A 27,975-nucleotide genomic window follows, 5' to 3' on the forward strand; every position below is an offset into this window, starting at 1 on the left:
CAGCCGCTAGACACGTGCGCCTCGCCGTGCGGCGGACGCGGCGCCGGCTTCCTCCTGCCGCGGTTCCACTCACTGGGGAAGGTGGGTTCGGGGTGTCTGGGCTGAGCCGTGGGGGCGAGCCGTGGTTACTTGTAGGACGGTTCCTGGGAGCTGGGGGAGCGGAGAGGTGCCCACCTGGGGGTGCTTTCCATCATTCACGTCGCACGCGCCTTCCTAATCCTGGCTTCTGCAAAAGCGCCTCAAAAGGCTTGAGCTGATCCGTAGGTGGAGCTCCTTCAGTTTTCGTGTCTTGGAGGTCCGATTAGACGGGTATGAGGAAATACAAAGGAGTCTTAATGACTGGTCTAGACCGCAGGGGTTGCGGAGCACAGGTGAGGATGGCGGGGAGAGGATCTCCAGGCACCAGGCCCTGAAGGTAAGGAAGAGGCAGTAGCTCTTGCGTTTGAGCGTTTGGGCCACTGGACAAGTGGGGACCCGAAAGTACTCAGTGGTTTGGGAATTGCTCTGCCAAGAGAAGTCAGGTTTGTATGAGTTCAAGGGAAGAGGAGAGTGCCTTTCCTCCAGGATCCACAGACTTAGGGGACACTGCCCTGTGGTGGTATTGTCAGATTTACATGGAGAGGGTTAGAATGTAGAGAGCTTTGATGGCTGGTCTGATGCTTATAAATAATATGGGAGCCCAGGGGATTTCTTTGAAGGTGAATACTCCTTAATCTTCTAATTCAGTATTTGGAGTGACTTTTTAGATCATAGCTATTGTGAATGATGAGAACTGACTATTTATACAGTTCGGCTGTGGTTTGAGAAAGCAAATCTCATCTGTTTTTTTAAACTACTGCTCTACTTTAAATATGAAATATGTTATAAACTTGATTTTTAAATAAAATATTAATTTCTAACATAATACCAGCATTGGGTAAAAATTTAGAAAAGGTTGCTCAAACTCACATGAGGGTGGAGAACCTTTGCGTTTTATTCTAAATTTAGGCTAGGAAGTTGCTCATAATTACTGTGCAGGAGAGCTGAGTGGTGCTTCTTCCTCAGAAGAAGAGCAAAGCTTTTCCCAGGGACTGCTGCAGAGTAGCAACTGCTATAGAAGGGTAACCACCGTTACTTTTGCATGGCTCTGGCTTCAGCCTGAGGTTGCCACGGAGTAAAATGTGCAAGTGTGAGCTCAAGGAAGGGCACTAGAGTGTCCCGTCCTGATCAGAAGGATGTTTCCTTTTCCTTGCCCTATTAGCAGTCCCATTTGTTCTGCCGCGCAGAGAACAAAGGTAAGGAAGGTAGGCACTTACTTGGTTCAGAGAATAGGAGCTCTTTCACTGCTGTGCCCCAAAGCCTACACAGAATCTGACACAAACAGTGCAGGATCAGAAAATACTTAATGTACTCAGAAGAGGTATGAGTGGAGTATCCTATTTAGATGTGTCGTTATTGGCATTTAGGCATTGCTGCTTATAGAACACAGGGGAGTTGAAAGTCTTAGAGAAAAAGTGCCTTGGAAATGCAGGCAGTTTGTTTAATAGTATGAATTGTATTTCAGGATATACCTTCCTTTGACTTTGCTTTCAAAGATGAGCGTATCTCTCTTACTATTGTGGATGCTGTCATCAGTCCACCCACAGTTCCAAAAGGGACCATCTGCAAAGAGCTCAACGTTTATCCAGCTGAATGCCGGGGCCGAAGGAGTACCTACCGTGGGAAGCTGACAGTGAGTATTAATGACAGTGCGTGGTGCTCCCTTCATTTTTGAAAAAAGGACTTGATTCCTAGTAAGGTTTATGTAAAGAGATGTCATCTAAGATATCATCTAGATGTCATCTAAGAGATCCCATCTTCTAAATCAAAAGCATAAAATCATTTAATTGTTTTCCTCTTCCCCACTCTTAAAATACTAATTTGTTTCTCCAGATCCAGATATTATAACTAATTTTTCCTCTTGTTTTCATTTAGGCTGATATCAGCTGGGCAGTGAATGGAATCTCAAAAGGAATCATCAAGCAGTTTCTTGGCTATGTTCCCATCATGGTGAAGTCCAAGCTTTGCAACTTATACAGCCTTTCTCCTCCAGCCCTCATTGAGCACCACGAGGAGGCAGAGGTAATCACAGGGTCCAGGCTGTGGGACAGTAGCCAGCCTGGGTTGGGAGTGAGAAGACAGGGAGTTGTTGGCAAGAGCCAGTTTTTCTGTCTCAGCTCTGGACGGTAAAATGGTCAATGTTATCTCATCTGCATACTGCGTATGGCCCTTGACGACTGTCAACTAAGACGGTATCGGAAAAGTGGCTCCATAGTTAGAGCCACACTGAGGGAAGAATTGGTGGGTTTTCCCCTAATTTTCTTCTTCCTTCCTCCTCTTCTTTTTCTCTTCTTCTTCCTCTTCCTCTTCCTCTTCCTTTTCTTTCTCCTCCTGGAAATTGAACCCAGAGCCTTGGACATGCTAAGCATACACCCTGCTGCTGAGCTACACTCCCAACCTTAATTTTCTGAATGAAAATTCCCTTGTGTCCCTGGGCCTTTCTAAAGTACTTAATAAGACCACGTCCTCTCTGTTTTCAAGGGATCTGTTGTCCCTTTCACCTATGTGCACCTCTTCTGCATAGTGCACTGCATCTGGCTAGAAATAAGGTTTGTGTTCACAATTAGTTGTGTACCTTTGTTTAACAGATTCTCTTTGGTAGGAAATGGGAGGCTATTTTATAATCAACGGCATTGAAAAAGTCATCCGAATGTTAATTATGCCTCGGAGAAATTTCCCCATTGCAATGGTAAGACCAAAGTGGAAAAGCAGAGGGCCTGGCTATACTCAGTTTGGTAAGTTTGAGTGACCATTGGGATTTTTTTTTTTTTTTTTTAAAGAAACGTTTAAAACTCATTTTTAAAAAATATATGCATCTATGTAGAGTTGTTAATATTTTTCTCTTACATAATTTTTTTTGTTTTTCTATTAGTAATATCTATATTAAGATTCATAATGGGGAGGAGGAAATGGAGAGAGATTGATCAAAGGGTACAGATGTTTATAAGATAAGTTCTGGTGCTAACGTTTAACATGGTGACTGGCTAATAATACTGTATTGTTTACTTGAAATTTGACAATGCAGTAGATCAAAGTGTCATGGCCCCATAGGTACACACATACACACAGATGGAGACCTGGGTGATGAATGATGTTTTAATCGGTTTATGTTAGTCATTAGTATACAGGTATTCCTCTGCTTAGGATGGGGTGCTGTTTTGATAAACCCATCCTAGGTTGAAACTTAGGGACTGATGATACAGCTCAGTGGTGGAGCGCTTTCCTAACATGTATAAGGCCCTGAGTTCAGTCCCTGGCACTGGAAACACTTTATGCACCTAAGCTACCCAATATCATAGCTGAGCGTTGCCTAGCCCACCTTAAACATGTTCAGAACACTGATGTTAGCCTGCAGGTAGGCAAGATCATCTCGACACAGAGTTTATTTTATACAGTGTTGGTTGTCTCATGTACACACACTTGAGCTTTTTTGTGGATATGGTGGGATGTGAAAATACAAAACACAGTGCCCCAAACACCCGCAACAGAGTACATTGTAGCCTATCTGCTGCTTTCCAACATCACAAGAGAGTACCATACAGCATTGGAGCCTGGGCAAAGATCAGAAATCAGAAATGGCTGGGCATGGTGGTGCACATCTGTAATCCCAGTGGCTTGGGAGGCTCAGGAAGGAGGACTGCAAGTTCAAAGCCAGTCTCAACAACTTAGTGAGACCCTATCTCAAAATTAAAACTATAAAGGGGATGTGGCTTAGTGGTTAAGCATTTCTGAGTTCATTTCCTGGTACCCAAAAAAATAAAAAAGGGAAGTATGAATGGAGTATGGCTTTTGTACCATGGTAAAATAGAAAAAAGTCACAGCCTATCAGTGGGGTCATCTGTCTATCAATCATTTTAATATGTACAGTTTTTAATCAATTATGTATTTTAAGAATTAAAATAACATCTGATAAAACATTTTATATCGGGAAAACTACTTTCTGTGTTTTAAAGCTGAAAGACTGTTTATGTGTTTGTTACTGGATGTAAAGATAAAGACTGGCCTCGCTTGGTCATGGGGTGGGGTCGGGGGCAAGTGCCTTGGAGGTCTTTGATTCCAGCTGCCTTGGCATTCCCCTCTTGGTCTCTGAAAGCCTCCTGACCTGTTTGAGCACTCTTTGTGACTGTGCCTGGCTTCACAGGACAGCGTATGGCATTCTTTGGCAGTTCTAACAGTTAACATGATTTATCCTTATAAATGAGATAAAAGTCAGTCTTTTAATTGTCATCATACATATGGCAGCTAGAAAAAAAACAGTATCTCCGTGTGTCAGAATGTCTAGCTGTTTATTCTTTTGTTCAGTTGATGTGGTTTGTCTTAGCAACCCTTGTGTTAAGCTGACAAGCTCTGCTTTTCTGTGTTGAGTTGTTGGGTCAGGCCGTCATCTCTGTCAGACTCTGTAGGGCGGTGGGGTTCGCTGCACTGACAGCCCTGTTCTGCAAAGTGCAGGAACTAAAACATGCTCAGTAGGATGTAGGCTCTGGCCTGGAAAGAAACTTGGAAGTTTGGTTAAATTCTTTGCTTTGGTTATTTTACATCACAGTTTCACATCCTGGAAGATTTTGTACTCCAGAGGACATTTGGTAAAGTCTTGAAGACGTTTTTGGTTGTCATTCTTGGATACACTTAGTGATTTGGCTTGAATTATACCTAAAAGAATAAAATAATTCAGAGAAAAATCTTTGAAGAAATTATGGTCTTACAAGTTTCTGGTATTTTCTGTTTATTTCAATAGGAGTTTCAATGCACTGTGTGAAGGGAGAACATTCTGCAGTCAATATGAACCTTCACTACCTGGAAAATGGCACAGTTATGTTGAACTTCATTTACCGGAAAGAGCTGTTCTTTCTTCCTTTGGGATTTGCACTTAAGGTATGATTTGTGAAAGTTTTCTTTTTATTATGAGGAGACTCATCTGAAGTAGTATCCTGTGCAGATCGGGTAGGTTCTCTTTGTCAGGTGCAAGCTGTGCCAGTTATCTACTGCCTCCATAACAAATCGCCTCCAAATTCCATAGCTTAAATGTCAGTAAACATATCTCCCACAATTTCTGTGAGTTGGGAGTTTAGGAGTGAGTTGACTGGGCACTTCTGGCTTGGGGGTGTCAAGAACTTGCAGTGAGATGTCAGCAGGGGTGGCAGTCACTTTGAAGGCTTCACCAGGGCTAGAGGATCCACTTTCGTGGTGGTGCGCTCACTGGCTAGTGAGTTGGTACTGGCTGTTGGCAGGAGGTCTCAGTTCCTCTCACCCATCTTCCCCCAGATAGTTAACCAAGAAGACAAGGCAGAAGCCAGTGCCCTTCGTGACTCAGCCTGGGGAGTCTACAGCATCTTTCTTGCCATAGTGTTTGGGTCACTTAGTATGGGAGGAAACTGTACAAATTTGTGATTATCAGGAGGTGAGGATCACTGGGAGCATCTTGGTGTCCAGCTATCATATAAAAAATGCATTATTTTGCAGAATTTACTTCATTTCAGCAATATTGGAGTGCTGATTTTTGTATTAAAGTCATTAGAGGAGTGAATTGTAACTAAACAATAAAATATTTGTGTTATTATTGGCAAAGGATTAAAAAGAAACTTTCTTTTCCATTCTAGGCACTTGTCAGCTTTTCTGATTATCAGATTTTTCAAGAGCTCATCAAAGGAAAAGAGGATGACTCTTTCTTTAGGAACTCTGTGTCTCAGATGTTGAGGATAGTAATGGAAGAGGGTTGTTCCACACAGAAACAGGTCCTTAACTACCTGGGGGAATGCTTCAGAGTGAAACTCAGTCTTCCTGACTGGTACTCCAATGAACAGGCGGCGGAGTTCTTGTTCAAGTATGTGTGCTTGGCTTGTGTATGGGGGTGAAGGGCTGGGAGGAGGGTGTTAGTGGTCTTTGAGTGGAGTACGGATTGTGCTGGGAGTCACCTGGGGGTCAGAGCGAAGCTGGGGTGGAATCAGGTCCCGCTGCTATGGGCCAGCTTTGTCTCTGTGGCCGTCCTCACCCTTCTTCTTATGGTCACTTCAGTTCACTTTGTTGTACTTCTTTTGTTTTGAAATAATTACAGACTTCAGAACATCGTCCAAATAGCACATTGAACACTGTAGTCACTAAAGCAGTTCAAATTTTAGACATTTGCTTGATTTCTTTGTACCTGGATGCACTTGTTGAGGGTGTCCTGTCAATCGGTTTCCCCACAGCAAGAACTTCGTCTTCTGTGACTACTGGTAGCTATTAGAGGAGCCCAGCTCTGGAGTAGTACTGTCTGGTAAGGAGCCACATGTTGAGCCTTACAGATGTGGCCAGTACAGGAGGAACTGAATTCTTAATTTAATTTAGTTTTAATTAAATTTAAATAGCCACGTTGGCCAGCACAGTTCTAGACTTTATGAGGATATTCTGCTCTTTTGTTAAGGTTGCTAGTAAAGATGAAACGTAATTTTTTGTAGGAAGGAGTTTTAAGTAAACAAGAATTTGGGCATGGTGGTGCATGCTTATAATCCTGGCAACTCGGGAAGCTGAGGCAGGGGAATTACAAGTTCGAGGCCAGCCAATTTAGCAGGAGCCTGTCTCAGTAAGAAGGACTGGGGATGTAGCTCAGTGGTAAGATGCCTCTAGGTTCAATCTCTAGTACCTACCAAAAGGAAAAGTGAACATGAATGAGGGACCTGGTAAGAGGGACATTAAGTGGCATTTGCAGCTGAATTGTTTGAAGCTTTTACTTTTCTATTTTACAGCCAGTGCATCTGCATCCACTTGAAATCCAGTACTGAAAAGTTTTATGTACTTTGTCTCATGACCCGGAAGCTCTTTGCTTTAGCCAAAGGAGAGTGCATGGAGGAGAATCCTGATAGTTTGGTGAATCAAGAAGTCCTTACACCTGGCCAGCTGTTTCTTATGTTTTTGAAGGTAAATCCATGCTGCTGTCACCCTGGACCACTTGTGCCACTCAGGGAACGGTATGGTATGTTTCCTGCGTGTTTATGGTTCCTGGTTTTGGTATCTGCAGAGTCTTCCTTTTTGTGTGTTCAGCAGTGAGGATTAATCAAAAATCCTAGCTTATACCAAGTTCAGAGATTTGTTTACTATCTTTTGTAGAGTGTAAAAACAACACCAGATCTTGATCATAACATTGATGATATAGTATAAATGGCCTGTATGCATACATATAGTTAATTTGCAGATTCTCGTTATTTGCAGATTCTGTGTATTCAAATTCACGACTTGCTGAAGTGATTTGCAGCACCAGGATCAGTACCCAGCTCTTCCTTAGCTGCTCACAGATATGGGCACGGAGGCCCCTCATCCTTATGTTCCCAGCTGAGGTTGAAGAAGGCTGTGGCTGCCTTCTCTCAGCTATCATAGTGTAAACAAGGGTCTTTGTGAGTTCTACCAAGTGCGGGTTTTCACATTTTTATGGGTGCCTGTGTGCACGCTGTGCCTTTTAGAAGGGCCTATAGTGGTGAAGTCCTGTCTGGTTCTCCTGAAAGTAAGAAGGCTATGCTCTGCCTCTGAACCCACATTAACGTTGGAGAAGCAACTGTATGTATTAAATAAGATTTCTTGCAACAGACACACATGTAAAATAAGGTGTTGTGTACTGACCAGTTGCAGAAGTGTTTTGACCAGAGACTGGCAGGAACCAAGCCCTGTGTCTTTTTGTCTTTGGAGTAGGGCCAGCACTTGCTAGTTGTGTGTTCACAGTGGTGGCCCAGAACATGAACATGCCAGACTTGATGTCGCTGTATACAGTAAGACTTGGCTGGTATAGAAGTGATTCCATAGGAAAGTCAGTTCCATAGCATTTTATGTTTTGCATATTATCCCTAAAAAGATTTAGTCTAGAAGGTAATGTTGTGTATTGGAAGATGGAGAGGGCTAAAGTTGAAAAAAAAAGAAATATCCTGATTCCTCCTCATCTAGATGATAATTCTTACTGGAAGGTAATTGTTTTTGTTTTTGTCTTTTCTGTTCATAAAATTGGATTGAAAAATTTTAGCACCCTGGAATTTCCTTGAAAAATCTAAATCAGAAGTTTGCTGTTGTGTGGCCTATCAGGTAAAGGCTAAGGTGCATTTCCCGCTACATCCTTGCAGTGAAGTTCGGGGTTCGTCTTATCCCCGAGCTGACTGTGTGTCTTCAGAAGCAAGATATTAGTAGGGTGACCTTTGTCAGCAACAGGGGAGTATCTGATTTCCTTACCTTTCACTAGCTCTGTTTAAGCTTCCAAACCTTGAATATGAGATGTGAAAACTGTCTTTAGAAGATACCTGACAATGCCAGGCGTGCACAATGATGCACACCATGGCGCACACCTGTAATCCCAGTGGCTCAGTAGGCTGAGACAGAAGGATCACAAGTTCAAAGCCAGCCTTAGCAACACCGAGGTACTAAGCAGAGACCCTATCTCTAAATAAAATATAAAATAGGGCTGGGGATGGGGCTCAGTGGTCAAGTGCTCCTGAGTTAAATCTCCAATACTTAAAAAAACAAAAAAAACGAAGAAGATACCTGTCAGTGACTTGAGGAATTGACCTCTCTAGCCATTGCACTGAGTGTTGCCACAGAGATCCGGGCGCTCTGTGGGTCAGTGGGATTGGTTCTGAGGGCTGAGTGACGGGAGTGGAAGCACTGACTGCTCCCTTTCTGCCCCTTGGAGCAGGTCAGGTAGACTCTGCTCACCGTCCCCTGTGGTTTCTCTTTCCCTGCCTCCGGCATGGTCTCATCATCACCACGTTACACCTTTCAGAGAGGCTGGGGAGCACCACAGGAAGGCCGCCTAGGGGGTTGCTCACTTCTGCTGCTCATGCTGAAGTGTGCAGGCTGCCCATGTGAGTCCCTGACCCTATCTGTAGTTCCAGCTCCAGAAAGTACCAGAAAAAGTCAGTTGGCAGCCATACCTGACCTGACTTGCGGGAGGCTGTGTAGTGTCTCCTGTCCTCCGAGTGACTGTGTGTGTACCATAGAGATGTGTTTGATGGCAAGTCGGGGCCCCAGTGTTGGGCTTTGCATGCCTCACACACCTGTCAGCTTTCTGGAGATATCTGCAGAATTCTGGGTTCTGAAGTAAATTTGGCCAAGGGTTTTCAGTGCTCCTGTCACACTCCACTCCCTGGAGGGGGCTTGTGTGAGGCTTGAACAAACATGCACAGTGCCAGCTGCTGGTGTGTGCCCGCAAGTGCTTGTTCCCAGATTCAACCACTGCACAGGGTGTGCAGGAAGACATCCCATCGGCATAGTCATGTGTCAGATCTTAGAAAGGAAAGATAATGAGCAGTCAGTCCTCTGAGGGAGGAGAGAGCATAGCTCTTTATTCTTCAGGCCCAAGAGCTTTTGCCCAGCCTCTGACTAGCATCTCAGTGGCTTTCTTTCCTCTTCTGGCTTTTTGTCTTTGGCTGCTCTTTGATTGTATTTCAGATTTACAGAAGACAGTGTCAGCCTTCCCTCCTGGCCTGTCACTGTCTTGGATGTTGGATCTAATTTGGGGACCTTGTGCTCTTGGCTGTATTTCTTCTTGGGAACACAGTGATTGTTGTTTTGGTCTCAAAGCTTGTGGTTGAGTGTTCTGACTGCTTGATAAGAGCATTTAGATGTAAAGCTTATCTATGGTCAGACATCAATGTGGATGGTTTAGAACAGTGTTCTGCCCCCCCTTGACCTCCCCCCCCCCCATGCAATGCTTTGCTTCACTACCCGTGTCCATGGACTAGATGTGTGCTTGGTTGCAATGACTGAGGGATACTCCGGCAGGCCAGGGGTGCTGCTGAGCACCCTGCGGTGCTCAGGACAACCTCCACCTCGGTCTCCAGCCCCAGGGTTGGTAGTGCTGAGGAAGAAACCCTGGTCTAGATGAGTTGTGTCTTCTCTCTTAAGAAATGCCTGGCCTCCAGCAGGATGTTGAAAAGCTGTTTTTAAGGTTTATGGTTTACATTTTCATGTAATGTGTATAAATTAATGGACTGTTACTGATTGTACAGATGATATGTGAGTGAATATGGAATTTGTGATAATTAAATCATTTACTGTTTGAAATTTGAATTTTCTTCTTCTTTCAGGAAAAAATGGAAGCTTGGTTAGTGTCTATTAAAATAGCTTTAGATAAGAAGGCTCAGAAGACTGATGTGTCCATAAACTCTGAAAATTTGATGAAGATTTTCAGTATGGGAACAGACCTTACAAGACCATTTGAATATCTTCTTGCTACTGGGAATCTGCGTTCAAAAACAGGTGAAATTAAATAGTTAGGCTTTACTTTAGTTATGTTTTTCAAATATTTGCATAGTGTAGGTTTATATGTAACTGAGGAAGTTTTTTTTTTTTTTTTTTTAAGTAAACTTCTCACTTTCACTCAAGACAGATTTTGTTTTATGATAAATTTTGACAAGTGTCGGCCTGAAGGGCTTTAGATGGGTGTCTGTGTGGCTTACATCCTAGTGGGTACCTCCTTGCCTTAGGTGTCTCAGGAGGACGACCTAGTGGGAGGCCTGGAAGGACTGCTGTGGGCCCATCCCTGGACCAAGGGCATGGAATGACCTGGGAAGCGGAAGAAGCTGTAATAGGGACCCAGCAATCTGCTTTTTATAAACAGGTGCTATTGCTGCAGGTTCTCATTGGCATGCTGGCAGTGCTCATGTATTCCCAGTGTGCTTAGATGAATGTACTTACTGGTGGTTCCATTATCATTCAGTGTTCTCCACAGAGGAGGGCATGGTGGAGGGGATAGGCAGCCAGCTGCGGCAATACAATTTCTGAATCCTAAGGACTTTCAAAATTATTTTCTGTTTCTACTTATCAGGATGAATAGAGTGAATGTTAAAATGACCCATTTGCTCTGTAGAATTTGCTGAGGTTTTGACATCAAAGCCTCAGAAGTGGACCCTTTTTTGGAAAAGTCAGGCCTGTTTTTGAGTGACTTCTGTTTTATTAAGGTCTTGGCTTCCTGCAAGATTCTGGACTTTGTGTTGTGGCTGACAAGCTGAACTTCATACGCTATCTCTCCCATTTCCGCTGTGTGCACAGAGGGGCTGCTTTTGCCAAGATGAGGACCACCACTGTACGTAGGCTGCTGCCAGAGTCCTGGGGCTTCCTTTGCCCCGTGCACACCCCAGATGGGGCGCCGTGTGGTCTGATGAACCACCTAACTGCCACGTGTGAGGTCGTCACGCAGCTTGTGTATACAACATCTCTTCCAACTCTGCTCTGCAGCTTAGGTATGAGGGTTTGTGGTTGTTAACACATGCAAACCATTAAGGCAAAATTCTTTTTCACTGCTCCATGCAGGAGTGGGTCTATATTCTTGGTTTCTTTACAGAGGATCGAATGCATTCTTTGAAAATGAAAACAAGGAAAATTAAAAGTTGTAGATTTTTTTTTAAACTTAAAAAAGAAGTTAAAAATTTGAAATAGATCGATGTGGATATTGAAAGCAGAGAAGGTATTATGTAACTTGGGGGCTCTTTCTCTGTATTTGTTGGTGGACCGTTGCATCTCTAGGTAGCAAACAGTGCTGATCGTAGGAAGACAGTTAAAAAGGAGGCTGTCCTCTGTTCCCTGCTATCATCAGATAAGTAACCTCCATTCCTGGTAGCCCAGCAGTTGCTGTCTCTGTTTTGCCTGGAACATGCTCCTCCTCTTCCAGGTTTGATACTGAACTTGAAGTTGACCTTCACAGGTACAGATAGCAGCCTTTTCTTTGGATGTTAATACATTCTCCTGTTCTGGGTTTCTCTGGCTGTGATTGAGAAACCAAAAGTGTTTTGTCTCTGGTGGTTGGTGGTGCGTCTCCAGGGGACTAATGTTTATACAATAAAACTAATGTTCATACAGTTCAGGTGATGGATGTTCTTAGGCAACCCAAAAGGGTCAAGACATTGCTGCATAAAAGTATATCTCCCAATTAGAGTGACTTGTAAGAGAGAGCCCCAGGGGAAGTTTTCAAGAAGTAGTCAAGATGCAAAAGGTAGAATCAGGGGCTGGGGCTGGGGCTCAGTGGGGCTATGGCTCAGTGGTAAAGCGCTTGCCTTGCATGAGTGAGGCACTGGGTTCGATCCTCAGCACCACATAAAAATAAATAAAGATACTGTGTGTTCGTCTACAACTAATATATATATATATCTTTAAAAAAAAACAAAACAGAATCAGTGTAATTTGCACTTTTGCCCTCTGTGAGGAAAAGAATAATTGTGTATACCACCAGTGATTTATAAAGTGTCAAAGTCCAGGAGAAGGTAGAAAGGAAGAAGAAAAATGTGGAGAGGCAGAAGATGTCTCCACAGCAGAGGAAGGGTGGGAGGGTAATGTGCTCTAACCCTGGGGAAGAAGACTGGATAAAAGAGGCAAACTACTTTCTGTAGGAAGTATTGATATGACAGATGAAGCAGCATGGGCAACTATGACAGTCAGGAAAACAGTGCCTTCAGAAGTAGTCGAAGAGGGTCTTGGTTTTACTTAATTACAGTCGATTCTCATTATTTGCAGTACTTGTGCCTGTAAATTACTTGCCAACACTGAATTACAAATGGTGGATCCCTGTTCTGAATGTCTGCCTTCCATCCCCTGAATCTAGCCCTGGGCTCATAGCCAGCCGCACTGTAACGTGTGTATCTAACACGTGTTTTCTCTATAAGGTGTATTATAGCTGCCTTGCGCTTAGGGACACTGGACAGCATTTCGGCACTGCACATGAGGGCCATTTAAAGCAATGAAATCACCAGCAAAAAGCACAGGAATGCAAAAAGTGTAGCTTTGAACAGGACATTTGATAGTGTGAGCTGGGACAATAAAGCAGAAGGTGTGTATGAGGTGACTCAAATTTTTTGTTGCATGACAATTGAAATTGCCCCTGGTATTAATTTTGTAGTTAGAAATAAAATGTGGCAAGTAGGCAAATATACAGATACCAGTCTGCAGATAATGAGGATCTACTATAATTAGGCTATTTTGGGAAAAGTTAATATACTTCCATGGCTCAGAAATCAGCATGTAAGAAGTTACACAGTGGACAACCTTCTGGACACTCTCCCTGGCTAGTCTACTCACAGGCACAGTTCCTAGTGTCGCCCACATATTTCCTGACGTGATTTATGCTGTAATACATTCATCATTCTGTGTGCTGTCTTCACCAGGGGTCACTCCCGTTGATGGAGCACCACATCGACCCTACAGTGAGTGCTACCCTGTCCTGCTGGATGGCTTCATGGTGGGCTGGGTGGATAAGGATCTTGCTCCTGGCATCGCAGATTCTCTCCGACGATTTAAGGTGATTTTGAATTCTTATGCCCCTTGACTTTAGGTTCGTGGGTTTTTTCTGGTTGATGAGGTAGCCCCAGGGCAGTATGGAACCATCCACTGTCAGGGGTGAAAGCTAATTCTAAAAGTGCCTGGAATCTTGCCTTGTATCGACCTTACAGGTTCAGGTCGGTGACAGATACCTAACTCACATGCAGTTTTTGCTGGTTTCATTGAGGCCTCAGTCTGCTTGTGTTAACAAATTTTAACTTTAATAAAGAGTACCACTGTTTACTGTGTACAGGATCCCTGCAATTGGGATTATATGTTACTTTCCTGGGGTTATACCTGGGATATCATTTCAGGAAGCACATTATGTTGGTTTGTTCTGTGGAAAGGTTAATTTTAATTCTTATTAGGTTGTATAATAGTAACTATATAATGACTACCAAGTGGTTTGTGGAGAGGCAGTTGAAGCGTACATGAAGGCCCTTTTTCCCCATCCAGTTGTCACCAAGTGGTCGATGTTCTTGGCTGCTTTGCACTGTGGCGCTGGAGGTTCTCTGCAGAGTTCAGGGTTTGCTGGTTTGCTGAGTGCTCTTTCCTAACTCTGTCGCTTGTTCTGTTTATACGTTGCTATTCTGTGTTTATTTACATCAACATAGATTCATAAATGCCTGTTTTATTTCATGGGCATTCTGTTGCTAGGGGTTTTTTTCCCCCCGGTGCTGGGGAGTGAACTTGGGGTGTGTGTATGCTAAGTAAGTCCTCTATCACTGACCCACCCCCCAGCCACTATCGTTTATTTTTTAGTTTTAGTTGGACACAATACCTTTATTTTATTTATTTATTTTTATGTGGTGCTGAGGATTGGACTCAGTACCCCACATGTGCTAGGCCAGCGCTCTACCTCTGAGCCACAACCCAGCCCTCTCCCCCCGCCCCATTATCATTTTATTTGGTCAGTGGGAACCCCTCTGGGCTGTTTTTTTTTTTTCTGGTAAATACACAAAAATGTTCACTTTAACCACTTCAAATGTGCAGTCCAGTGGCCTCAGGCACATTCACACTGTTGTGCAGCTGTGCCACCAGCTGTCTCTGAACCTCAGTTGTGATCCTGGGCTGCAGCTCTGAGCCCCTTGAGCACTGCTTCTTTATCCCCGCTCTGCCCCTGTTCTTCTGCTTTGCCTCTGTGGGTTTGGCTATGGTAAGTGGCATACGGTGACCTTTTGGTACTAGTTTGTTTCATGTGGTGTAGTGTCCTCAAGGTTCATCAAGTCTGACATTTCACAGCACGTGTCAGTTTCCTTCCTTCCAAGACTGAGTGACAGTCCATTGTGTGGCTGTGCTACATTTTGTTTACTGCAAGTCCCTCATTGCTGTGAACCTCGCTAAATAAATACCTATGCAAGTCTCTGCTTTCTGTTTTTTTTTTTTTTCCTTGAACTACTAATTGAACCCAACCCAGGGCAGCTTAACCACTGGCCATGGAGCCACAGCCCTAGCCCGTTATTATTTATTTTGACACAGGGTCTCACTAAATTGCTTGCCTTCCATGTGCTAAGTTGTTGAGGCTGGCTTTGAACTTGTGATCCTCCTGCTTTGGCCTCCCTACTTGCTAGGATTATAGTCATGAGCCACCATGCCCAGCTGCTTTCAATTTTGGGGGATTATATGCCTAGAAATGGAATTACTGAATCACCTTTAGTGATTTTTGACACCTTTTGGGGGAAAATTCAAGTTTTCCTCTAGATGGATTAATCTGGTAGTTAATTCATTCTCTGATAATAGTAATTAATGATGAGTCAATTTTAAGGAAAGATCCCATTTGGTGCTGGTGACTGTTTTCTTAATATTTAAGGAGTACCCATAATAGTACTTCCAAGCCAAGTGCAGTGGCATACACTTGTAATCCCTGCTACTTGTGAGGCTAAGGCAGAAGGATTGCAAATTTGAGGCTCAGAATTTAGCAAGACCCTATCTCAAAAAAAGTGGGTATCTGGGGATGTAGCTCTGTACTAGAACAATTGTCTAGCACATGCAAAGAAGCTCTAGGTTCCCCCTCCCCAGTATTGAGTGAGAAAATAGTAGTTTATGGGTTTTCCCAAGTCGGAGACTTGCTGTTGTTCTTGTGTTCGTAGGAGGAGAAATGCAATGAGTGAGTCTGCGTTTGCGTCTGGGAGCAGGATATGCTGGCTTTGTGAGAGGCAGCCCCTCTGGAGGAGGGGTATTTGCAAGGTGTAGGACCAGAGCAGTACAAGAGCCCCAGTGGCTCAGGAACAGGAGGGGTCCATCAGGGACAGCTGAGGCCAGAGGTCCACAATGAGAGGCAGAGAGATGGTAGGACCAGTAGAAGATGTGGTTTGTTTATTTTCTATGATGTTTTGAAATCAGCATTCGTAAGTATTTTGTTTTGTAGTTCAGTGGGTAGCATGCTTGCCTTCCATGTGCTAAGGCCCTGGTTTCAATCTTCCTTGCTTTGGTAAAACATTAGAAATTATTTATTTTTATTAAGGGATTAGTCTTCTTAAGCTTGCTGTTTCCATTAAGATCTGTTTTAGTAGTTTGCCTTTTTCCCATTTCCTCTTGGAAGTGGGAATTTCCTAGACTGCTGATTTCTAAAAAAACATGTCACTAATTTCTTTTGGTCTAGTTTGTTCCTTTTAGCTTTTGAATTATGAGTTGAGTGATTTATTTATTTATTTATTTTGGTACCATTTTGTTTTCTTCTATTTTTTTTTTTCTTTTCTTTTAAGAATGTCCAAGGTTTACATATTTGGCAGATTTGCAATGCACAATCCCCTGTCATCAGCTGAGCTGTGGTGTTAGTTGTGGGCACAGGCTGTACGGTGGAGCTCCAGAACTTGTTCCTCTGGCCTAACCAGCCTCTGCTGATTTCTGCCTCTGCCCAGCACCCTCTCATCTTTATTGATGATGTGTTGAGCTTTGAGTTCCCATAAGTTCTGACACAGGGGTCTTATCATTTTTTTTCAAATTTCCATAATTTCTAGTTGTATTTATCCCTTTGTGCAGGAGTTGTTTAATAGTTTATTGGATTTTTTTTTTTAATTCCCAGGTGGAAGGGTCTTTTCATGTAATTAATATATTTAAAAGTAAAACCAATCATCTGTATTTCAGATGTCAGAGAATAAACTTTTTGTTTTTTCCCCAGGCTTTTGCCATTTCTGAATAAGAGGTGGATGGTGTTCTGTATGGGAATGGACTGGCAGGGATAACTGTGACTTCAGGTTTAGTGGGCCCTGGGTTGATTAGTGGTGTGACCTAATGTTTTTTAGGTAGTACTTTTCCCTATAGAAGGGAATTTGGGGGAGGGGCGTAAAACATAACACATGCTCTTAATTGCATTCTCTTGTTGAAAACAGGTGTTAAGAGAAAAAAGAATCCCCCCCTGGATGGAGGTGGTCCTTGTGCCCATGACAGGAAAGCCAAGTCTGTACCCAGGACTCTTGCTTTTTACCACTCCTTGCCGACTGGTGCGGCCTGTGCAGAACTTGGAACTGGGCCAAGAAGAATTGATTGGCACGATGGAACAGGTACGCGCAGCCTATGTGAAGGCGGGTCTCTGCTTGTGTAGCGGAACCTCCAGAGACTTCACTGTTGCTTTTAATTGCTGAAACAATTTTCAGCAAAAATTAGGCATTTGAAAGAAAGCACTTATTTTCTGGCCACCCCTAGGTGACATTACTGAACCACTTCCGTATCTTGCTGTCTTGCCTCACTCCTCAGAACCCGAGGGAGGCTCAGTGCTCCCATCCTGCCCCACTCCCATAGCACCTTTGCCCACATCTTCGCAATTGCAAAACTGTGGGATTTGTGTTACTTAACAAAAGTTGTCTTTCGTCCTGGTCCCCTTCACAGCTGGACCCTGGTAGGTTTGTGGTGAAGGTGTGAGGCAAGTGGAATTTCTAAGTGGAAGTTTCCTGTGCACCCCAGAGGGTCCCTTCAGCATGCACAGGAAATTTCCACTTAGAAATACCACTTGCCTCACACCTTCCCTTGGGGCCTCTGAGTGCTGGAGGTGGGGAGGTAGTGAGAGTCTGGCTGTTCTGTGCCTTGTCCTCAGCCTTCCTCTCCTGCAGCTCTTCATGAACATCGCTATCTTTGAGGATGAGGTTTTTGCTGGAGTCACCACACACCAGGAACTCTTCCCTCACAGCCTGCTCAGTGTCATCGCCAACTTCATCCCCTTCTCTGACCACAACCAGAGTCCACGGAACATGTACCAGTGCCAGATGGGTAAGGTGGATGGAGGGCGGTGGTAGGTACAGTTGGGCAAGAAGAATGTGCATAGCTCTTTTTATTTTGAAGTACTTTTTAGACTTGGAGAAAATTTGCAAGAATAGGACAGGAGCTCCCCAAAACCATCATCTTTTCTGTTGACAGTTCCCATTGCCCTGTTTTTCCCCACGAATATGTTGCAGACATTGTTTACCCCTGAACATCGCAGCACGCCTTCCAAGCTAGGCCCTTCACCACGCAGCCCAGGCTAGTTAGCAGACCCAGGGAGTTAACAGTGGTGCTGTTCTTACTCAGATTTCAACTGGGCATCTGTGTACGACAGATTTTTCTGTGCAGCAGGCACTCAGCCCAAGATCACATTCTGTGTTGAGTTGTCATGTCTATTCAGTCTCCTTTAGTTTAGAATAGCTCTTAGCCATTCTTTGTCTTTCTTGACACTGATATTTTCAAAGAAAAAGGTGATTTGTTTTGTATACTATCCATTGATTTGGATTTGTCCAAGATCTTTGATTCAATTCTTTTTTATTTTAGGTGTTGACGGACCTTTATTTTTATTCATTTATTTATATGCAGTACTCAGAATTGAACCCAGGGCCTCATACATGCTAGGCGAGTGCTCTACCTACCACTAAGCCTCACCCCCAGCCCCTTTGATTCAGTTTTTGAAGGAGACCCGGATGGCCATCACGTGTAAATTCCTTTAGCCTGAAAAATGTGTTAGAGGTTTTGTAGTACAGGTTGCTGGCCACAGGTTCTTAGTTTCATTCATCTGAAAATTATTTTCAGGCTGGGGATGCAGCTCAGTTGGTAGAGTGCTTGCCTCACAGGCACAAGGCCCTGGGTTCAGTCCCCAGCACCGCACCCCCCCACACACACACACACACACCCCAAAAAAAAACTATTTCTGAAGGAAATTTCCACTGGATATGTAATTCTGAGTTGACAGTTACTTTTATTTAAGCACGTTACAGTTCTAAGCTACCTGTTCTTGCTGTCTCTTCTAATTGGAAGGCAGTGCTTATATTTATTTTTATTTCTCTGAATATGATGTGTTTTTTCCTCTGACCTTAAGGATTTTTATTTTTCTGGTTTTTAGGAGATTGACTATGATACGATTGTCCTGGTTAGAGTTTCTGGTCTTCTTAAATCTGTAAGAAAAAGTAAACTCACCCACTTGGGGAAGTTTTCCACTGTTGTTCCTAAAGCTCTTGCTTCTGCCTCTCTCCTTTTTCTTCTAAGATTCAATTGTGCATTATTTATGTCAAACCTTTTGTATTGTCCCATGAGCCATTGAGTTTCTTTTTTCTCTCTCTTTTTTTGTTTCTTTCTTGTCAGATTTGATTTTTTTTTTTTTTAATAGATCATTAACATTGACTTCATCTGTCATCTAATGAATTTTTATTTCAGGTTTTTTTTGGTCTAAAGCTTACATTTGTTTCTTTTTAATAGTTTCAGTTTTCTGAGGTTGCTTTGCTCATTGTGGACACATTTTCCTTTAAGGTTCTGAGCATGGATCATTCGAGGTGCTGTTGAGTCACTATCTGATCCCAGCCTCTGGACCATGTCACGACAGCTCCTGCTCTTTGTGGAGAATAGGTCATATTTCGCTGTTTCGTTGTCTACTAGTCATGAATCGCATCGTGGACATTCTGGGTTCTCTTGTAACTTCCTGGGTAGGATCAGCTTTTAGTTCTAATTGGTAGAGACCTTCACTTTTAGTCACTGGTGTGCAATCTGGTCCTGTCCTTTGGATGCAGACCTCAGAAATTCACTGAAGTGTGGCCTCAGTTTATGTGCAGAATTTAAGGCTGTCCCTCTGTAGTTCTTGCCTTTCTGAAATAAGCTCCTCACTTTCTAGTCACTGTCATGATCTGAGCTCTATTCCTTGGTCCTTTTTTTGTTTCTTTGCTTTTTTGCGGTGCTGGGGATTGAACCCAGGGCCCTGGTACATGCTAGGCAGATGCTGTGCCACTCAACTACATCCCCAACTTTATTCTTGGGCTCTTTATACAGTTAGGCTGTGAATTTCAATCTAAGTTGTAAGTACTACACTGTTTGGACCATGAGGGGAAAAAAATGAAAAAACTAGGAACTCAGTCTGATGGTTTTTGGTTCCTCTCCAGTGCTTTGGCTGGTGGTTTCTATGTATATAGTTGTTTTTTCCCCTAGGGAGTTGCCCTGTGTTACTAAAAGCTGTAAATCTTCTATATGAAAAAAATAAAAATTCATTATGTGTATAAATAGTTTAGTCTTTAAAACCATTTTGTTCTGAAATGACTCCCTATACTTTAAAGTAGTACGATGAGTCTTGCCTATAATGTCCTACTACTCAGAGTTTATACATATTGACATTTTCTTCTGTGTATAAGAAAGTAATATAATTCAGTAACAGCTGCTCTCCATCTTCTCCCTACATTCCCCCAGTAGTAATGTCCTGTAGTTTGTGTGTAGCCTTTTATATCCCCTTTTTGTACTTTTCTTACCTGGGTCCATGAACATATAGAATTGTTTGGGGTGTGCTCCATATGTATACCAATAGTATCATCACACCTGTTTTAGTCAGATTTGCATTGCTGTGACCAAAAGACCCAATAAGAACAATTTTAGAGAAGAAAAAGTGTATTTGGGGCTCAAAATTTCAGAGATAGAACATAATGATAGAAGAGTGTAATGAAGGAAAACAGCTTAGGACTTGGCCACCAGGACTCAGAGCCCTTGCTTGCTTAGGAAAATCACCCCAAAGGCACGCCCCCATGATCCACTCCTCCAGCCACAGCCAGCCATTTCTCCTTCGAACTTCTTGCACCGTCTCACACGTGAGCAGTCAGGAGACGCCTCCTCATGTCTAACCATAAGACACCTCACTCTGCTTCTCACCCAGTTGTTCTCATAATCTGGTCATGTTGATACTTAGAGCTACTTCATTTTCACAGCTAATATTACTATGTAGTAATTATAACCACCGTGATTTTTTGTTCATTCATCTGTGATGAATATTTAGTCATTTCAGTTTTATGTAACAGCTTTACAATTGAGGGCTGAAAAACAAATGCAAAGAATTGTTTTTTCTTCTGTAGGTAAGCAGACTATGGGCTTTCCCCTTCTCACTTACCAAGACCGATCAGATAATAAACTGTACCGTCTTCAGACTCCACAGAGTCCTCTTGTAAGACCATGCATGTATGATTATTATGACATGGATAACTACCCAATAGGGACAAATGCCATTGTTGCTGTGATTTCATACACTGGCTATGACATGGAAGATGCCATGGTAAGTTTTACCAGGAGATGTCGTTCCAGTCTTTTTTAAAACTTTCTTGTTCTGTTAAATTGTTCCTCGTCTAAGTTGAAAGTGGGCCTTGAGATATATTCACAGATTTCAGGTGTGCATCTGTCTTCCACATTGAGCACACAGTACTAATGAATGTTGAGTGAGTAGTCTCTGTAGTTACCTTTTATATTTAAGCACTAGCTGGGTTTTAATAGTATTAATGATTTGTAAAATATGGGAAGAGTTTTAAATTCAATTATTGTAAGTATTAATATGATCCTAACTGGTTTTATTTTCAAAATCCTCCGTTAGACTCAGTTAACAATTTTTTGTCCTCACAGATTCTAAATAAGGCTTCTTGGGAGCGAGGCTTTGCTCATGGAAGTGTCTACAAGTCGGAGTTCATAGACCTGTCTGAAAGGATTAAACAGGGAGATGATAGTCTGGTGTTTGGGGTCAAACCTGGTGACCCCCGGACTCTACAGAAGTTGGATGGCGATGGACTGCCCTTCATAGGGGCAGCACTGAAGTATGGAGACCCATATTATGGCTACCTCAACCTCAACACCGGGGAGAGCTTTGTGGTGTTCTATAAGTAAGTGTGTGGTCTCTGCTGTTCTCCAGAGTCAATTTCTCAGTGGCATTACTGGCTATTGATGAGAGTTGTCTTGTAATGGGAGGTTTTAGAGAAGATATGAGTGTGCTGCTGTAACAAGATTTCTGAGGCTGAGCAATAAAAAATAATTTATTTCTCACAGTTACAGAGGCTGGGAAGTCCAAAATCCTTAAGGCACTGGCAGGTGATCGGGTGTCCGCTGAGGACTTGTTCCCCGCAGATGGCATGTCTGGGTGTCCTCAGGGTAGGAGGTGAAGGGCAAACGGGAGCAGCTGGCTCCTCCACCCTCCAGTCCCCATCACCCCCAGGGCCCCTCCTCTCAGCACACTGCAGTAAAAGCTGGATTTCGGTGTGGACTTGGAGGGACACAGGCATCCACACCACAGCAGTTCTGGTCTCGGTCGAGCCTGAGCTGGCACTGCCTGCTAAGACAAGGGCCTGTTTATCTTGCTGCCCTTACTTTTCTACTTTCTTTGTTAACAGTCCCACATTTTGAGTTATCTGTGATTTATGTTAAAACTGTCACTGAATTCTGTCGTCTCCTACATGATGTGTTACAGCCAAAATATTGAGTTCAGTAAGCCTCTTTTTAAAACAAAAATTTTATTTTAGTTTCTTTTACAACAGATTAGATTTTAATAGGCCTTCGTGATGGCTTTTCCTTCTCTTTATTGGTGGTATTGGTGCAGATGAACATAATAATAGCCCTAAAGCACTTTTAGGGATACCAACTCATTTTACAAATGCTCTTTATGAAACACTAAGTATGCCAGTACAACTTCTCCAAAAGCTTGACTTCTGTGATTGACATTTCCTAGGAGTAAAGAAAATTGCATCGTGGATAACATCAAAGTTTGCAGCAATGACACTGGGAATGGGAAATTCAAGTGTGTTTGCGTCACAATGCGCGTCCCTCGGAACCCAACAATCGGAGATAAGTTCGCCAGTCGTCACGGGCAGAAGGGCATTTTGAGCCGGTTGTGGCCAGCTGAGGACATGCCTTTTACTGAGAGTGGGATGGTGCCAGACATTCTGTTCAACCCTCATGGCTTTCCATCCCGTATGACCATCGGCATGTTAATTGAAAGTATGGCTGGGAAATCTGCCGCTTTGCATGGCCTCTGCCACGATGCGACACCCTTCACTTTTTCTGAGGAGAACTCTGCTTTGGAGTACTTCGGTGAGATGTTAAAGGCTGCGGGCTACAACTTCTATGGCACTGAGAGATTGTATAGTGGCATCAGTGGGGTAGAACTGGAGGCAGACATTTTCATAGGCGTGGTTTATTATCAGCGCTTACGTCACATGGTGTCCGACAAATTTCAAGTTAGAACAACTGGAGCCAGGGACAAAGTCACCAACCAGCCTATTGGGGGAAGAAACGTGCAGGGCGGAATCCGTTTTGGGGAGATGGAGCGGGATGCTCTCTTGGCCCACGGCACATCTTTTCTCCTCCATGACCGCCTCTTCAACTGCTCTGACCGCTCGGTGGCCCACGTGTGTGTCAAGTGTGGCAGTTTACTTTCTCCACTGTTGGAGAAGCCACCCCCTTCCTGGTCTGCCTTGCGCAACAGAAAATACAACTGTGCTCTCTGTAACCGCAGTGACACCATTGATACTGTCTCTGTGCCTTACGTCTTTCGGTATTTTGTAGCTGAACTGGCAGCTATGAACATCAAAGTGAAGCTGGACGTCGTGTAACAGGCTGTTTTCTTTAGGACAGGAGGGTCATCAGATGAAAACAGAATGTTGTTTAGTTCAGTGAAGGTATTACCAGGTTTTCTCGAGGGTGTTAATACTTTAAACCAAAAACAGGAACAAGAATTTAAGGTTCCCAAGTCTCTGATATAATTCCTGAAGTTGACTTTTAGTATATTTGTTTAAAAATTCCACATGTATTATTTAAAAATGATTTTTAAATGATGTACTAGTAATGAAGCTGTCGGGGAAAGGGATACAAATGTAACACAGGCCAATTATATGATTTTTTTTTTTTTTTTAATTCTTAGAGCCACATGAAGTAAAAGCAACTTTATTGATGTATCAAAGTATAATTGATGTGCAAAAAACTACATGTGTTGTCTATCAACAAAAAATAAATAAATTTAAAAAGCCGGGGGGGGGGCTGGGGCTGGGGCTTAGCAGTAGGGCACTTGCCTGGCATGTGTGAGGTACTGGGTTCGACCCAGCACCACGTGTAAATATATAAAATAAAGGTCTATCAACTAAAATATAAAATTTTTTTTAAAAACTACATGCGTGGAAAAAACTATATGCAGCTGATGTGTTTGAATTTGTGCACGACCTGTGCTGCATCCACAGTCGAGGCAAATAAACATGCATCACTTCCAAAAGGTCTGTCCTGTGATTTTTGCTTTTTTGTATATATTAAGAACACTGAACTCAAAAAGTATACCAGTTTTCATGTGTACAGTATAGAATTGTCAGCTACAGGGACTTCAGTGAGTGGCACATCCCGGGAACTTACTCATTTGCATGACTGAAACTTCACGCCCTGGGTTCCTTCTCCAGCCCCTGGCAACCACCATTCCACTCTCTGCTTCTCTCATTTGGACTGTTGACCATGCAGTATTTGTCCTCCTGTGTCTGGCTGACTTCACTTGGCCCCTGGCTTCGAGGTTCAGCCAAGTTGTAGACGGGGCTGGCTTTCCTCCTCGAAGGCTGAATGATACTATGTTGTGTGGAGCACCACGTGTCTTCTCCTCGGTTGATGAACAAACAGTAAGGTGATTGGAGTATCTTAGAAATTACTTTTTATGACCTTAATGAAATATATAGCCAAAATGTCATTATAACATGTAAAGAATATTAAAATTAATTGATAATTTATATTCTTTTTTTCATACGTCTCTGAAATCCAATCTGTATTTAGTTTGTGCTTGGCTTTTTCTGCATTATATATTGAGCTGCCTTCCTATCAATTTTTTTTTAATATTTATTTTTTAGTTTTTGGTGGACACAATATCTTTTTTTATTTTTATGTGGTGCTAAGGATCAAACCCAGTGCCGCGGCATGCCAGGCAAGTACGCTACCGCTTGAGCCACATCCCCAGCCCCCCATCAGTTTTTTTAAATTTTTTTTTTTTAGTTGTTGATGGACCTTCACTTTTTATTTATTTATATATGGTGCTGAGAATCAAATGCAGTGCTTCACACATGTAGGCTAGTGCTCTACCACTAAGCTATAATCCAGCCCCTTTCCTATCAGTTTGTACAGTGTGGGGTTTTTTTTTTTTTTTTTTTTTTTTTTTTGTATGGCTGTACTGTCTCCTATTGATGGGTGGTTCCATGTTTTGACTCTTACAGTGTTGGCAGTAGATAACCTTGCATGTACTTGTGTAAGATATTTTGATGGTAAAAGCTTCCCTACGATAGTTCTAGTCTAGTTCTAGCTCCCTTATAACATGTCAAATACCTAAAGCGAGACTTTAGATATTTGACATGTTATAAGGGAGCTAGAACTAGACTAAAAAAAAAAAACCCTAACCTTTCAAGATATATCCTGGCTCTGCTTCAGGAACCTGAAAAGAATAAGGAAAAACATCTTGGATCTGTTGGTTGATACCTTGCCTTACCATAGTAGAATCTCAAGTATAAACTTACCCCCGTTCCAGTCTCTTCCTCACACTCCCTAGCTGAGATCTGTTGTAGAAGTCTATTTTTTAGCAGACTAAAAAAAAATATTTTTGAAAAAAATTGTTGGCTTTTAATTTTTAAATTGTAGATTCACAGCTAAGAAAACAACATTGGGTCAGTCCACAGAGCGTATTCAGATTTCACCAGTTTTATATGCATTCATTTGCATTGTGTGAATAGTCCTATCTAAGTTTATCATCTGTGTAGATTGGTGTAAACACTATAATTGAGATACCGAACTGTTCCATTACCACAAATCTCTGTCATGCTTATTTCTCTGTAGCCCTCCCTATCCTCTGTCTCTTAATCTGTTCTCCATCTCTATAATTTTATTTCAAGAATATTGTAACTTAGATCACACAGTTAGATTGGCCCTTTTTATTCACAAGGGTTCCCTTGAGATCCACCCAAGTTGTCGAATGTTTTCATAGTTAATTCCTTTTATTATTGCTACATAGTACTCCACAGTGTGGATATACCAGTTTAACCATCAACCTCAAAGGATATATTAGTCATATCTGATTTGGAGCACTAACAGGAAAGCTGCCCTAAACAATCAAGTACAGGTTTTTGTATAGTTGTAGGTTTTCATTTCCCTGGGACAAGTTTTCAACAGTGCAATTGCTGAGTTTTATAAGACCACCAAACTTTCCAGAGTAGTCATACCCTTTTATATTTCCACTTGCAGTGTGTGAGTGGGCCATGTTTTCTGCATTTTGACCAGCATTTAGTGGTGTTACTATGTTTTATTTTAACCATTTTGATAAGTAAGTAGTGATATTCATGGTTTTAATTTGCATTTCTCTAAATGAACATCCTTTCATGTGTTTATCTACCATTTATAAATCCTCAGTGAAATATCTGTTCATGAGTTTTTGTGGTACTGAGGATTGAATCCAGGGGTGCTCAACCACTGAGCTAATATCCTCAGCCCTTTTTGAGAATTGCTTACCTGGAATTTGTGATCCTCCTGCCTCAGGCTTCCAAGTAGCTCTTCTGGATGTGGCTCAGTTTCTATTTGACTTCTTACTGCCAAGTCTTGATTGCATTCTGGATCTAAAGCCTTGGTTGCACTAGCGTTTTCTCCCAGCTTGTCTTTTCATCCTTTCCATGGGTCTTGCAGAGCAAGAGTTGTAATTTCAATGAGTCCTAGTTTACTCTGTTGTTTTCGGTGGATAATGTTTCCAGTATCCTATCCAAGGACACTCCACTCAGTGCAAAGATTTTCTCATATTATTTTCAAAGATTTTCTAGTCTTATGCTTTACATTTAAATTGATCCATTTAGAGCTAATTCTTGTATAAAATGTGGGGTTACATAAAGATTCTGGAGTGGGCATTCGCCTATAGATTCTGGTTGCTCCAGCACCATATTTGAAGACTACTTCCTCCATTGAATTAGTTTTGCTCTTATGTTTTAAAAAAAGAAAACCAGTGGGAGATATTTGTGTGGGGTTAGTTAATTTGGGGGTGGTTAATTTTATATTTCCTTTGCTGGCTTACTAATCCTACCTCTACATTTTGCGTTTCCTTTAAAGTTTTCTAGCGTCATGTGCCATGGCACTGCCTGTAATCCCAGCAGCTGGGGAGGTTGACATAGGAGGATTGCAAGTTTGAGGTCAGCCTAGGGAACTTAGTGAGACACTGTCTCAAAATTAAAAGGTTTGGGCCAGGCACAGTGGTGCCCGTGTGTAATCCCAACGTTTTGGGAGGCTGAGGCAGGAGGATGGCAAGTTCAAAGCCAGCCTCAGCAAAAGTGAGGTGCTAAGTAACTCAGTGAGACCTTGTCTCTAAATAAAATACAAAATAGGACTGGGGATGTGGCTCAGTGGTCAAGTGCCCCTGAGTTCAATCCATAGCAACACGCCCCCTCAAAAAAAAAAAAAAAAACGATTTTGGGATGTAACTCAGTGGTGAAGCACTCCTGGGTTCAATCTCCAGTACCACAAACAAGTAATAAAGTTTCTAGTCTTCATCTTTAGATTTATCATGCTTTCATAAATACGTCACTTAGTGTGAGAGATTTTCAACAGCACGCCCTTGCCCATCACTTGGCCTTTGTGCCTCATTTGTCATACCTTTCACAAAAACATGAACACCACAATGTAGTACTCCTCTTGCCATAAGCAATTCCAAAGAGATTTATAAGCACATCTGGCGCCCTTTTGGTCATACCTGGAGATTTTTTTTTTAAAGAGAGAGATAATTTTTTAATATTTATTTTTAGTTTTCGGTGGACACAACATCTTTGTATGTGGGGTATGTGGTGCTTGCCAGGCAAGCGCGCTACTGCTTGAGCCACATCCCCAGCCCCCTGGAGTTCTTTATACTAGATTTCCATCTAATATCTTCCTTCACATAAATGGCTTCAATGTGCTGATGTATGCCTGTAATGCCAGTGACTCAGGAGGCTGAGGCAGGAGGGTCACGAGCTCAAGGCCAGCCTCAGCAACTTAAGTAATTTAGACTCTGTCTCAAAAAAGAGCTGGGGATGTGGCTCAGTGGTTAAACACCCCTTGTTTTCAACCCCCAGTACCAAATAAATAAATAAAAAGGCTTCAATGTTTTTAAGCTTCCTTAGCTGAGACCAGAGCGGTCTTTAGGGCTGATTTTGCCCACTGCAGAAGAAATGCCTGAAGACACAGGGGCAGTGAGTCCACTAAGGCTGTGGGAACCTGGGCAATCAGGAGCTCCAGGGACTCTGCCTGTGTCTTGGTGGATCTCTCCGTGGCCTCCAGGAGTGTGTTCACAGGCACACCGGGAGCTGAAGACTTGGGAAAGCCTCTGCAGATCTGTGCAGTCCTGCACCCTGCCTGTGAACTCTAGCTGCTAGCTCCCGCAAGGCCTAGTCTTTGAATACAAGGAGTCACTGGGATATG

At 42.7% G+C, this 27,975-nt stretch overlaps 1 protein-coding gene and 1 long non-coding RNA gene across 4 annotated transcripts in view; one reads left to right on the forward strand and one right to left on the reverse strand.

Annotated features, from left to right (window-relative positions):
• The window catches only part of Polr1b (RNA polymerase I subunit B), a 24,076-nt gene extending 282 nt beyond the window's left edge, over positions 1 to 23,794 (forward strand). The window contains exons 1-15 of one of the 3 annotated variants that reach the window (XM_048810384.1): positions 63 to 81; positions 1,544 to 1,711; positions 1,954 to 2,100; positions 2,681 to 2,813; positions 4,814 to 4,950; positions 5,676 to 5,899; positions 6,801 to 6,972; positions 10,119 to 10,290; positions 10,992 to 11,273; positions 13,188 to 13,321; positions 16,674 to 16,844; positions 17,391 to 17,547; positions 20,628 to 20,824; positions 21,166 to 21,419; positions 22,259 to 23,794. In XM_048810384.1, coding sequence (XP_048666341.1) covers positions 2,026 to 2,100; positions 2,681 to 2,813; positions 4,814 to 4,950; positions 5,676 to 5,899; positions 6,801 to 6,972; positions 10,119 to 10,290; positions 10,992 to 11,273; positions 13,188 to 13,321; positions 16,674 to 16,844; positions 17,391 to 17,547; positions 20,628 to 20,824; positions 21,166 to 21,419; positions 22,259 to 23,141 — 2,991 coding nt within the window. In that variant the 5' untranslated portion in view covers positions 63 to 81; positions 1,544 to 1,711; positions 1,954 to 2,025 and the 3' untranslated portion in view covers positions 23,142 to 23,794. Of the gene's footprint in view, positions 1 to 62; positions 82 to 1,543; positions 1,712 to 1,953; positions 2,101 to 2,680; positions 2,814 to 4,813; positions 4,951 to 5,675; positions 5,900 to 6,800; positions 6,973 to 10,118; positions 10,291 to 10,991; positions 11,274 to 13,187; positions 13,322 to 16,673; positions 16,845 to 17,390; positions 17,548 to 20,627; positions 20,825 to 21,165; positions 21,420 to 22,258 lie in introns of those variants that run through there. The other 2 variants (XM_015499765.2, XM_048810383.1) reach the window with 2 other exon arrangements.
• Positions 23,389 to 26,776, reverse strand: LOC125618831. Its single transcript, XR_007350219.1, has 2 exons — positions 26,050 to 26,776; positions 23,389 to 24,222 (listed from the first exon to the last, which is right to left on the reverse strand). It is a non-coding gene; the product is annotated as an uncharacterized LOC125618831 (long non-coding RNA).
• Between the last annotated feature and the right edge of the window lie 1,199 nt (positions 26,777 to 27,975).

The sequence above is a fragment of the Marmota marmota genome, unplaced genomic scaffold, assembly GCF_001458135.2.
Source record: "Marmota marmota marmota unplaced genomic scaffold, marMar, whole genome shotgun sequence".
NCBI classification, from domain to species: domain Eukaryota; kingdom Metazoa; phylum Chordata; class Mammalia; order Rodentia; family Sciuridae; genus Marmota; species Marmota marmota.